The following is a 12,860-nucleotide window of genomic DNA, read 5'->3' as shown; positions in this document are numbered from 1 at the left end:
AATTGTGAGTTTATATCACAATTTTGAGAAAAGTCTGAATTGTGAGAAAAATTCAGAATTCTGACCTTTTCTCGCAATTCTATCTAGCAATTCTGACTTTATTTTTTTTCCCAGAATTATGAGTTTATATCTCACAATTCTGAGAAAAAGTCAGAACTGTGAGTTTATCGCGCAATTTTGAGTTTTCCTCACAATTTAGACTTTTATTCTCAGAATTGTGATATAAACTGGCAATTGCGAGAAATAAAGTGAGAATGGGCAAGAAAATGTGAGAAATCTAAATTGTGAGGAAGAAGTCTAATTCTGACATTTTTTTCAGAATTGCATGATATAAACTTTCAGTTGTAAGAAATAAAGTCAGAATTGCAAGATAAAAAGTGTATATCTAGCAATTTTGTCTTTTTTCTTAGAATTACGAGTTTTTATCTTGCAGTTCTGACTTGCAACTTTATATCTCAATTCTGAGAAAAAGTCAGAATTGCAAGTTTCTATCAGAATTGTGAGATAAAAAGTCGCACTTACCTTTTGTTTTTATTTTTTAATTCAGTGACGGAAATAGGCTTCCATTGATTGCAGATAATTTGTTTTTATCTGTATTTTTTTTTTACTGACAGTTGTGGCTAATGCCAAATTACCAAATTCTTAACATTCATATTTATTTATTTATATTTATTTTATTTACATATTTATTACCATTACCAGAACCTTACTTTTTACTGTAACTTTTTCCATATTGCATTTAAACAATTAAGCCAATAAAACACTTTGAAATTGTTCTTCAACAGAACATTACGAAAGCAAAGAAATAAAGTGTGGGAATGTAATTCACCATGATATTAGGAGAAACAAGACCCCCCATGTGCCCCCACTCTGTGTTCAGCCCTGCCTCTCATCTTCTTGCCATTGTTTGTTTGAGAAACTGACTGTCCAGAGCCGTCATTGTTATTTTAATCGAAAAGACAAAGGCATCTCAGAGGGCTTTTTTCTTTTCTATGGGGCAATTTGACACCTCTTAATCCAAAACTTCCTCTGGTTGCCCCGTTGGGAGGAGCGGACACAGAGGCTCGGCTCCATTGTGCATTCGTGGTCATTAGCACCTGGGCTGCGGCTTCCCTGCGGACCGACTGCTGATGCAGATCACTGAACACCGAGGCGAGAGAAGTCACACGTATTCCCCCTGCCTATCACACGTCACTGTGGGAATGCGTGTGGATGTTAACACATGCACACACATATAAATACACCTGAATGGGATTTGTATTTCTTTTTTAAACCTGGATTTTTAACAAAGTGCATCATTATGCTGTTCTGAGTGCCGGTTAAAACTAAAAGCACTGTTTTCGTCGGAGTGAAGTATAACAGGTGGACTGAAACATGTCACATAAACAGGTTCAATGAGGATAAATCGTGCAACTCCATGGCAACCATCATTTATGTACCATCTGGTGGCACGCTGCCTCTGAGAGTGCGTTCTCAAATCCTAAAAACACTGAGCACAACCCTCATTAGAAAGCCATAGATTGGCAGATGCACTGGCTGGCTATTCTAAATCTGCAGAACAAAGCAAAGCAGATAAAGCATTTGATTTGGCAGTGTTTTAGATTGTGTTTCTGGGTGACTCACTCTGGGATTAAACACTGAATGATTTAAATGGGCTGAGGACATAATTCCGTTTATTCTTATTTTGGACTCTCTGTCCATCAGACATTTAAAGATAAGCCACATTTGACTCAATACCTTGCAGAGGAGTCTACAAACCTTGCATTGTGGAGAAACCACAGGATGTTTGGCATGGCACTGCAATGCTGTGGAAATGTAGGTACATGAATTATGAACGACTAAAATATTACTTAGTTAATTCAGCCAGGCAGGTTCCATAATTCAGATCGAGTATGAGTCATTAGGGACTTATTTTTAAAAGTCATTAAAAAAGCTGTGCTGCCGTGACAGGTTCTCACTCTAATATGGAAAACTGAGTGACGGTGGCTGTCATCCATCTTTATATAATCCCAGCATCCAGCGTTTTACAGCAGAGCTCTGTATACAGGACACATTCTCTGTTGCTTCCTAAGTATGACCTCACTACCAGTCAAAAACTTCTTGTGAAACAGATTTACAGATTGTGCTAGCAAAAAGACGCTGGAAAATGAATTTAAAGAGCTAATAATAATACTAACTGCAATATACAACAGTTAGTTCACAGGGACTCTTCACTGTTTGCATCGACAGAAAGCTTGCCTGCAAAGCTGTGATCGCAGACAAGTGGTGTGATACAAACAGCAGGGATGCAGTAATTTTAAAGTTCTGGCTGATACTTATGTTAATATTTTTATGTTATGGCTGATAACTAATAAATTACAAAAATTAAAATACAATGAAATATCTAATATGGACTTACAATAACAGTATGATTATTGTTTATGAAATTGTAATATGTACAGTGTAAAAAATACAGTATTATAACAAATGTACAAATTTTAATGTTTTAAAAGCGATTAATTCCTGTGATAAAACTGAATTTTCAGCAGCCATTACTCCAGTCTTCAGTATCAAATAATAAAAAAATACAACAAAATCACTCTAATACGCTGATTTGCTGCTTATCCATTAAAAAATTGTGCTGCTTAATATTTTTGTTGATTTTTTAAAGATTTCTACATTAATCAAAAGTTCCAAAGAACAGCATTTATTTGAAACTGAATGTTTTGAAATATTATAAATGTCTTTACATTTGTGTATGTGTATTTCATTTAAAGTATCCTTGCTGAATGAAGACATTACAATTAAGATAATACACCCACCAATAATATTATTATATAAAAATAAGAACAATAAAAAAACGTGCGTTAGAATTCAGCTCATTAAGGCTGAATTTACTTAATAAATTAAAAAATACTGAAAAAAAACAGTAATATTGTGACATATTATTATAGTTGTAAATAATAGTTTTCTATTTTAATATATATTTAAAATATAATTTATTCCTGTGATGCAAAGCTGTATTTTCATCAGTCATCACTCCAGTCTTTAGTGTCACATAATCCTTCAGAAATCATTCTAATATGCAGATTTATTACTTTTATTATCAATGTTGGAAACAGCTGTGCTGCTTAATATATTTTGGAACCTGTGATTCTTTATTTCAGGATTTTTTGATGAAAAAAAGTTAAAAAGAACATAATTTATTCAAAAGTCTTTGCTATTACCTTTTATCAATTAAACACATCATTGGCAAAAAAAAAAAGTTTTTTTTTTTTTTTTTAAAGAAAGAATAAAAATTTACTGGCCACAAACTTTTAAATAGCAGTTTATATTGTTACAAAAGATTTCTATTTTAAATAAATTCTGTTCTTTTTAACTTTTTATTTATTTAAGAATCCTAAAAAAAGCATCACAGCTTCCCACAAAATAATAAGCAGCACAACTGTTTTCAACATTGATAATAAATCAGCATATTAGAATGATTTCTGAAAGATCATGTGACACTGAAAACTGGAGTAATGATGTTAAAAAATCAGCTTTGCATTACAGGAATAAATTATATTTTAAAATATATTCACATAGAAAACAGTTATTTTACATTGAAATAATATTTCACAATATTACTGTTTTTTCAGGATTTTTGATCAAATAAATCATGTTTAAAAAACATTACAAATCTTACCACCAATTTTCTTATACAAAATATAACAGATTTTAATATAATTTGTATTTAAAATAAAATCTAACACTTTGTCCAATCAGCATCAGATTATGCAACCAATAACTAAATCACAATATTTCTGCTGCCTTATTGAGCTGAATGGCACGGAATGAATGGCAACCTAAACTGCCTGGAGTCTTACCAAGCAGGACCAATGACGCTTAACAAAAAGCCCTATTCTTTCAGAGCGCTTTGCAGCCAAGGGCTACCCAGGCTTTTTACAGCATTTCTCAATAGAGGCATCAACCAAGAGAATAGAGAACAGTACAGCGGACTTGAAAGAGATCCACATCAAAGGGAGCTGAGAACGGCTACTGTAAAGTGCACCAGGGGCTCAGAGGGACTGCTCCTTAAGATAAAACATCATACTTTATGGAGCTGTTAGAGCCGACCCAAAGTGCTGTTCTAGGGTCAGTTTTAGCAGTTACCCTTTTATTGCTGGAAGACTGATGGAAGCTTTTTGTAAACTACAAATATCTTTGAGCAATGATGATTTCACTACTACGCTTTCTCATGCTGAATTGCCTCGCTAACGTCATTCTGATAGAAGTATTTCTCTCTCCTTCTTACTTCAAATGATCCAATTGCATGGAGATAATAGTAGTGGGTCCAAATTAGACTATATCATTTCTACTTTACCACTCCAAATGGCCTTCTCCAAAGGATACATGACCGCTTTACCTTCCACCGCTGAAGCAGGGATGCGTTGCATAACATTTAATTAAGAAACTCCATTCAAACTGACTCTACTCCAGCTAGCAAAGAAATTGAAACAGTCAGCCACTCGCCTTTGTGCTAGACCTGACACAGACACAGGCAGTTTGAAGAGACTAATAACACAGAGCGGTGATTCATCAAGGTCTCTCTTTTCGAAGGTCAAATTATAAAACTTCCACTTTAAATGATTTTGATCTCCGGACATCAAATTGAAAGAGAAAAGGTTTGCGGGTATATTCATGCCAAGTGTAAACAGTGTGTTTAGACCTACAAAGTCAAAGATGTTAAAATACGAAAAGAGTGGCTGCTTCTGACGCAGTTAAGTAAAACTTCACTTGAAAAGACCAAAATTTGGGTTCAGTGAGTTTTCGGTGTGTGCAAGGACAAGTGGAATGACTCAGCAGAAACCAATGTAGTTTAGCTTATCGCTTACCAAAACTGGTTTAAACACAACCAAGGTTTTTGGGTGTACTCACACTAGGCACGGTTGCCATGAACCGGGCCCGAGTACGATTGTCCCCCCTCCCCACTCCCCCTCTGGAGCACGCTTACGTCATTATGGTGTGACGGTTTCAGGATAAACGGGAAGAGCGGCGCTCTCGCTGAACGCAATTTATTCCATCGCTGTTTTTACTTTGTGGATAGTAATTTTGAGTCGTTTGTTCAGCGGTGGTCCACAGCCTATTGTTAAACAGGTCTATCGCCTTTATGGCATGAAAATTTTCGCACAATCGTGCTGCTCGTATGAGGAGATTTGCAAGGTACCAGCTGAAGTGCAGCAAGGACTTTGCAGCTTTGATTACAGACTATAAAAACGTTGATTACCTCGCAAAAATGCGACGTCACGTGTCCTGTTCCGTGCTCCAGCACGGTTAGCGCTCACACTGCATGCGAACCGTGCCCGAGTCCAACTGAACCGTGCTCTGGCCCACCTCTTCCAAGCGGGCCAGGGACGGCTAAACGAGCCACGCCGGGCACGGTTAGGAGCACTCACACACGGTTCAAACTGCCTAGTCTGAGTACACCCTTAGTGCCTTCTCAGAAGTTGCATTTATTTCTCATTTGCATCATTCATTTGCATGATTTGGTCCCACTTTATATTAAGTGGCCTTAAGTACTATGTACTTACATCAAAAAATAATTACAATGTACTTATTGTGTTTATATTGTATTGGAAAGGGGATACGAGTAAGGTTAGGGACAGTTTTGGTGGTATGATAATTACAAATCTGTAATTATCAAACCACCAAAACTGTCCCTAACCTTACTCGTATCCCACCTCAATAGCAGCAAAAGTCTTTTCCCAAATATAAGTACAATGTAAAAATGTGTATGTACATAATAACTGCATTGTATCAAATGATTAATTTAAATCTAAGTACATAGTAGTTAAAGGAGAAGTTTACTTCCAGAACAAGAATTTACAGATAATTTACTCACCCCCTTGTCATCCAAGATGTTCATGTCTTTCTTTCTTCAGTCGTAAAGAATTACGTTTTTTGAGGAAAACATTTCAGGATTTCTCTCCATATAGTGGATTTCAATGGTGCCCGCGAATTTTAATTTCCAAAATGCAGTTTAAATGCAGCTTCAAAGGGCTCTAAACAATCCCAGCCAGGGATCCCAGCAGAAGGGTTGTATCTAGTAAAACTACCAGTTATTTTCTAAAACAAATTGACAATTTATATATTTTTTAACCTTAAATGCTCATCTTGTCTATCTCTACATATACTCTGTGTATTCCGGTTCAATACAGTTAGGGTAGGTCTAAAAACTAATTTTTTACTCCAACTTCAAAATTGTCCTACATCGCTGCAGAAGTACAAACCCAGCGTTTACGAAGTGAATGTGCAAAGAAGGTCAAATGCCCTTTACAAAAAAAAAAAGGGAAAACAGCGATGTAGGATGATTTTGAAGTTAATAGAGAAAATGAGATGGGAGTATTTGCATTACCCTAACTGTTCTGAACTGGAATACAAAGAGTACACGCAGAGCTAGACAAGACGAGCTTTTGAGGTTAAAAGGTATATAAATTGTACTTTGTTTTTTTTTTTTTTAGAAAATATCCGATCATTTCGCTAGATAAGACCCTTCTCCCTTGGCTAGCATCATTTAGAGCAGTGGTTCTCAACTCTAGTCCTCAAGGCTCTGCACATTTTGTATGTTTCTGAATCTGACACACTCAGTTCAGTTCATGGATCTTTCTCCTAACGGGCTGATGATCTGAATTAGGTGCATTAAATGAGGGAAACATACAAAATGTGCAGAGCAGTGGGCCCCGAGGACTGGAGTTAAGAGCCCATTGAAGCTGAATTTAAACTGCATTTTGGAAGTTCAAACTCATGGGCACCATAGAAGTCCACTATATGGAGAGAAATCCTGAAATGTTTTCCTCAAAAAACATCATTTCTTTACGACTGAAAAATGAAAGACATGAACATCTTTGATGACAAAGGGCTGAGTAAATTATCTGTAATTTTTTGTTCTGGAGGTGAACCTCTCCTTTAAGGCCCACTAATATAAAGTGGGACCCATTAATTAAATAATGTATTTTTTTTTTCAAATTTCCATTTGTCTTTTCTCCATATGCTTATTAACAAACATGCATGTTTTCTTACCTGCTGTTAAACTTCTCTGGGTGTTTTTCCCTCATCAAGTGGAAGCGATGTGCTATGGATGCATCCTGAAAGGGAAACAGAAAACAGGAAACACAGGTTAAATGCCTTGCTTTGGTTAACAAATAAAACAGTGTGTTTTAAGGCTCTGGGTAATGAGCTACAGACAGTTGGCTAAAGAAGTACACATCCTAAGTCAAATGTTCAGGGCTGAGATGAAACAGCACACTTGGACCATACAGGACAGCCATAAAGCTGCTCAGACATGACCCAGAAAACGTGACACAGCCATTTCAGCTAACAATAATCAACGTTTAACTGTCTATGGTGTGGCAACATGTTTATTTATTTATTTATTTATTTATTTATTTTTTAAAAGATTTAATAAGAAAAGCTACAACAAATCACAATGTTGGAATTAAAAAAGCACTGTCTTTAAAAACAACAACAAGAACAACAACAAAACACAACAACAATACACCTACATTTGATTTTCTCTCAAAGGGCCAGATTTACTAAACAGGGCAAATTAGTGTTAGAGCGCAATTTCATAAAAGAGCAGCTCAAAATACCGCCTGCTTTAACTTCTTAACCGTCACTCCCATTTTTGAACAGAGGCATAAAAATGAAGAATTCAAACTCAAATTTTTATAATTTATGAAAGAAAACATTTTGTAAAATGATTTTGATGTACATTTTCCATGGTAATGCAATGTCTGATTTTAAAATAGCTTTCAAAGGATGAATTTTGATACTTTAAGATATTTAAGATATTTCAACTGATATATAATTTCTTATGATTTCTAAAGTGTAATAGGGAAAAAGGCAACAATGCGTGATTCATTTTAATACTCTCCTCTGATAAATTTTACGTCTGAAAAGAAAACTCCTACAAATGCATATTCAATAAGGTCAAAGGAATATCTGTGTTCAAAATATCTGTGTTCACGCCTTTTCAGTGCAAACTCTTCACTGGGCGTCTTTAATAAATCCTGACAGTACTATTTTAATGCCAAAAGACAAGCTATTTGGAAATCTGGCCTAGCGACCTTTTTTATGACTACCCTCACAGGAAACGCACATGCTAGGGTCCTCCTGAAATTAAGGTCGATTTTTTTCGTGCTTATTTGATGGGTTAAATCAATGTTTTTGTTCACAAATCAACTATAAAATACAGTAATATAGGAAATTGACACTTCACTGCACTTGACTCAAGTGGCATCAATTATATTAGCTCATTTCTTTGTTTATTTAGAAGTGTTCCTAATAATATAAGTGCATTTCAGCACACTAAATGCAATTATGATTTCTTAAAATGTGTTTCCAAGAAAAGCATTCTATAAAAAACATTCTATGAAAAGGGCGAGTAAAAGAGCCCCCTAACAGTGAGCTCTGCTTTTAAGTATATTTGTGAAGGATAAATGGTGCAATTTGTGCCCAGAAGGATTTCAAGTGTACAGGTACATACAGTACTGTTTAAAAGTTTGAGGTCAGTATTTTGATTTATTTTTATTCATTTTGTTTACTTAGCACATTTATTGAGCAAAGAATGACTTAAACTGATTAAAGGAAAAGCATTTCGAAACATGCATCAAGGTTTCCGCAAAAATATTAAAGTATGAATATGTTAGCCTTAAGGTTATTTATTAGCTATTGTGGTCCAAAACAAAGGCAAAATTCGCATTTACAAGATACAAGCATTCAAAACTTACAGTCTCTCACTTCCGCCAATATGGATTAACAGTTTTGATGACATCACCCTGCACTTCAGCTTCTCATCAAACTTTCAGTCCAATCAAATGCTCTCTAGAATCCGGAACGTCCCGCCCCCTACACTATAAATAGGCGCTGAAGCTGCAGCTGAAATCGGTCACTTGTTTATAGAATTAGTATTTGCTGTATGGTGAATGCCACAATATAGGGGATATTAAACGATTTGGACAGTGGGGCAAAGTCTGACAGCAAGTCTGATTTTGTGCTGTGACATGCGAACTGCCACTGTCTGCTTCGGTCCAGAGGCACGATAGCACGGAGCGGATCATATGCGTGAATCGGTGCAAACCACAAAACATATCAGACTCATTGAATTCTACACAGAAAGCTATATTTTATAACAGTATGGATGAGACTGTGGCTGTCATACGCTGTCAAATGTGGCTTTACCAAGCTTAACGGCACTGGCCCAAGCTGTGATAAACAAAACACTATTGGTTATATAAAAAAGAGGGTGGAGCTGCTTGATATGTCCAGCACTGTCTTCCTGTTTCAGTTGAAATTACGTCAACACATAAAATAACGCTGCGTGTTTCAAAGCTCTTCAGTGGGCTTTGCATCACAGGAATAAATTGCATTTTAAAATATATGCAAATATAAGGCTGCGATCACACCGAACGCGTTTTTTTGCAGTGAGAGGCGCCTTTTTTGAATGGTTTTCTGTTGGCAGTGAGAGTTCTGCGCGCTGCTTATGCGCCCCGGGCGCCTCGCGTTTTCGCCGCCTGCTGCACCTCGTGTTTTTGCAGAAGCGCTCTGAGCGCCTGAAGTTGAAAAAAAAGCAACTCTGAGCGGAAAAACGCCTGACGTCATTCGCGTTTTTTCCATTGTCCAATCGAATGAATGGAGAGGCGGGCCTTCTGTTGTGGTGATGAAAGTTTACCATTGCTTAAAAAGTCCGGAGACTGAAAGAAATGGAGGAGAAACTTTTGGTGTCTGTCGTGGGTAAACCGGAGCTGTATTTTTTGGGGGGTTTCTGCTAATATGACAGTTTAATTAACAGCAAAAACCAAAGATTTTAGAGCGTTCGCGTTATAATCCTTTGATTTGACTGACAGGACAGCTGTTTTGGTCGTTGCCTAGCAACATAAAAAACCGCAGCACACTGCTCTTTTTTTAAAAGTCACCAAAAAAAGGCAGTGCTGTGCACCTCGAGTTTTTAGAACGAAAAGACGCGTTCGGTGTGATCAGGGCCTAAGACAGCTATTTTAAAATGTAATCATATTTTATTTTTTATCAAATACATGCAGCCTTGGTTAGCATAAGACTTTTTTCACAAATATCAAAACAATTCACTGACCTCAAACTTTTGGATGGCAGTGTACATATCAACTAAAAAAGGAAACTGGATTAAAAATAATTAAATTGGAGGACAAACTGACAAGTTCAATCATAATCAAAATATATTCCTATTTTTAAGTCTTTATTTTTCTGTAAGTCATGCAACCTTCATCAGGCAAACAATCAGGCATTATGTCAAAATATCTAAAAAAGGAAACATTTTCCATCATTGTGTTAAAATGGGAACCTCACAGCTTGGCTCATTGAGTTTATAGACTGATGATTTCAAATTGGTGCTAGAGAGGTGATTTTCTCTCAGGTGCAGTAAAAATAGCCATCCCTAGAAAACGCGAGTTGCTCAGGTATTAACAGGCCCCTGTTTCACATCATGAGCTCATGTGCTATCGGGGAGGGCTCTGCTTGTCAGCTCTGTTGCTGTGGCCTGAGGGGAAGATGATCATGCAGATAGGCCTACTGGACAAGTATACAATCCTGGAAACATGGCCACAGCACTAGAGTGCCTGATGAAGAAAAAAAAACAGAGTGAAGCTGGATGAATAAGTGATGGCATCGGCAGGAAAGAGGCTTTCCAGGAACGCCAGAAGAGGATGGGGGTGGATGGAGGATGAAAGAAGATGATGCTGAAGACCAGAAAAATGAACAGTCAGACAAAGACAACAAAGCTTTCAGCAATAGTGTGCACTTCATCAGGCTTCGTCTATGAACAAAAAAATTCCAGGGATTTTCTGCTACATCGCTACTTGACATATTCCTGGAAGGAAATACTTCTGTCAGATGAAAATAAAGGTTAATGGTAATTCAATTGCGTCGAACAAGTACAGAAATAAAAGAAATATCCCACAATGCTCATCTCCTACAAGAGCTACCTGCACAGGAGTATTCATTTGTAAATTTTTACGTTAGTATAAAAATAATGTAGGGCCATGACATCAATTTAAATCAATGACCTTATTCATTTTAATAATTCCAAGGGAAAATGTTTTAAATATTATGGCAAATAAACTATAAGTAATTTGTGACCATGGACCACAAAACCAGTCATAAGGGTCAATTTGACCAAAATTGAGATTTTTACATCATCTGAAAGCACCTGAATGAATAAATAAGCTTTCCATTGATGTATGGTTTGTTAAGATTGGACAATATTTGGCTGAGATACAACTATTTGAAAATCTAAGGGTGCAAAAATACTGGGAATTCGCCTTTAAAGTTGTCCAAATAAAGTTCTTAGCAATGCAAATTACTATTCAAAAATTACGTTTTGATATATTTACGGTTGGAAATTTACTAAATATCTTAATGGAACATGATCTTTACTTAATATCCTAATGATTTTTTGCATAAAAGAAAAATCATTTTAACCCATACAATGTATTTTTGGCTAATACTACAAATATACCCTTGTTATTTAAGACTGTTTTTTGGTCCAGGGTCACATTTTAGAAATTACTAGACTTGCTGTTATTGCTATGGTTCAAACTAATCTAAAAAAAAAAAAAAAAAAAAAATTATACTAAAATAATACAAATACAATGTTATCATTAATTATATTAAAATCTAAACCAAAACCTAAAACAAAATCTGTATTCAATATATGTATTCATTGAAATAAAGCTTACATAAAATTAAATATAAATATAGGAATATATATAAAACAAAATTAAACAAAACATTTGAAATGTTACCCTGGCACCTAACTTGGAAATAACTTTAGGTTCAAATACTAAAATTATTAAAACTAAAACTGAAATAAATAAACTATTTATAAATATATAAAAAAATAACATTTACATAAAAAAAACTAATTACTAAACTAAAATTAAAAATCAACTGGAAATATAAGAAAATTCCAAATATTTACAAAATTGTAAAAAAAAAGTAAAAAAAATAGTATAGAAATAATACTAAAATAACATAATATAAAAATATATATACCAGAGCAGATTTAGTAAGTTAGGGTAATGGGAGCATAATGAAGTCTGATTACTTTGATTAATAGTAAATGACTTTTTAACAAACCACAGAGTTTAAAATGTCATTTGGCAGCACAAAATGGTGCATGACAAAAAAATGCACGAAACACTTTGGTCAAATCGCTAACCCTTGCTTTCACAACCACTAATTATTAAAAGCACTGCCATAATAGAAAATGTAGTTCTAAATACTTTGCTTAGTAAAATGACCACATCAGCTACTTCAAGACCATTATCCTGTCAACTTGAACAATATGAAGTTCTGCCTGTGAGGACCTAATGGCAGCTGAGAGCATAAGTGATCAAACAGTGGGTTAAAAGCACCAGAGGTTGTTTGCTCTTGCAGCACCAAACGCAGAGCGGAATCCAGTCTCAGTCAAGCAGCCTTGATTAAAATCAAAGCAACAGTGTGCAAACAGAAGAGCTAATTGATGAATCAGGTCTGCAACCGTAACTGATTATTTCTATATTTACACACGCACATGTAAAAGACAGAAGAGCTCAAAGCCACCACATCCTTCACTAGGCCCGAACCCGAATATGTTCACACACACGTAACACCTGTCTCGGAGTTTCGCTGTGTAATATAACGATGGATCTCGGCACTCTGCAGTGCTCACCGTGTCACAGACTCAGACAGGGAGGAAGTGTGCGATTGTGAGATTCTCAGGGTCTGATAGCTGCTGGCACGCCGATCAAGCCGCGAGCAGACGATGCTACGTTAGCACCTGTGCTGGCTTCCTGCCCGTGCTTGCAGGTGCTGCATTGCTCACATGGGAG

The 12,860-nt window shown here is 35.9% G+C and overlaps 2 protein-coding genes across 2 annotated transcripts in view; both read right to left on the bottom strand.

Annotated features, from left to right (window-relative positions):
- The window catches only part of dgkg (diacylglycerol kinase, gamma), a 449,591-nt gene that overhangs the window by 16,713 nt on the left and 420,018 nt on the right, over window positions 1–12,860 (bottom strand). The window contains exon 21 of the mRNA XM_073845052.1: window positions 7,039–7,103. Within this exon, the coding sequence (XP_073701153.1) occupies window positions 7,039–7,103 (65 nt within the window). The remainder of the gene's footprint in view (window positions 1–7,038; window positions 7,104–12,860) is intronic.
- The window catches only part of LOC141340755 (sterol 26-hydroxylase, mitochondrial-like), a 5,517-nt gene continuing 4,955 nt past the window's right edge, over window positions 12,299–12,860 (bottom strand). Inside the window, exon 4 of the mRNA XM_073845848.1 lies at window positions 12,299–12,366. Within this exon, the coding sequence (XP_073701949.1) occupies window positions 12,299–12,366 (68 nt within the window). The remainder of the gene's footprint in view (window positions 12,367–12,860) is intronic.

This window comes from Garra rufa, chromosome 8, assembly GCF_049309525.1.
Source record: "Garra rufa chromosome 8, GarRuf1.0, whole genome shotgun sequence".
Taxonomy (NCBI): Eukaryota; Metazoa; Chordata; class Actinopteri; order Cypriniformes; family Cyprinidae; genus Garra; species Garra rufa.
Note: the sequence above shows the minus strand (reverse complement) of the source record. Positions and strands in the feature narration are given on the sequence as shown.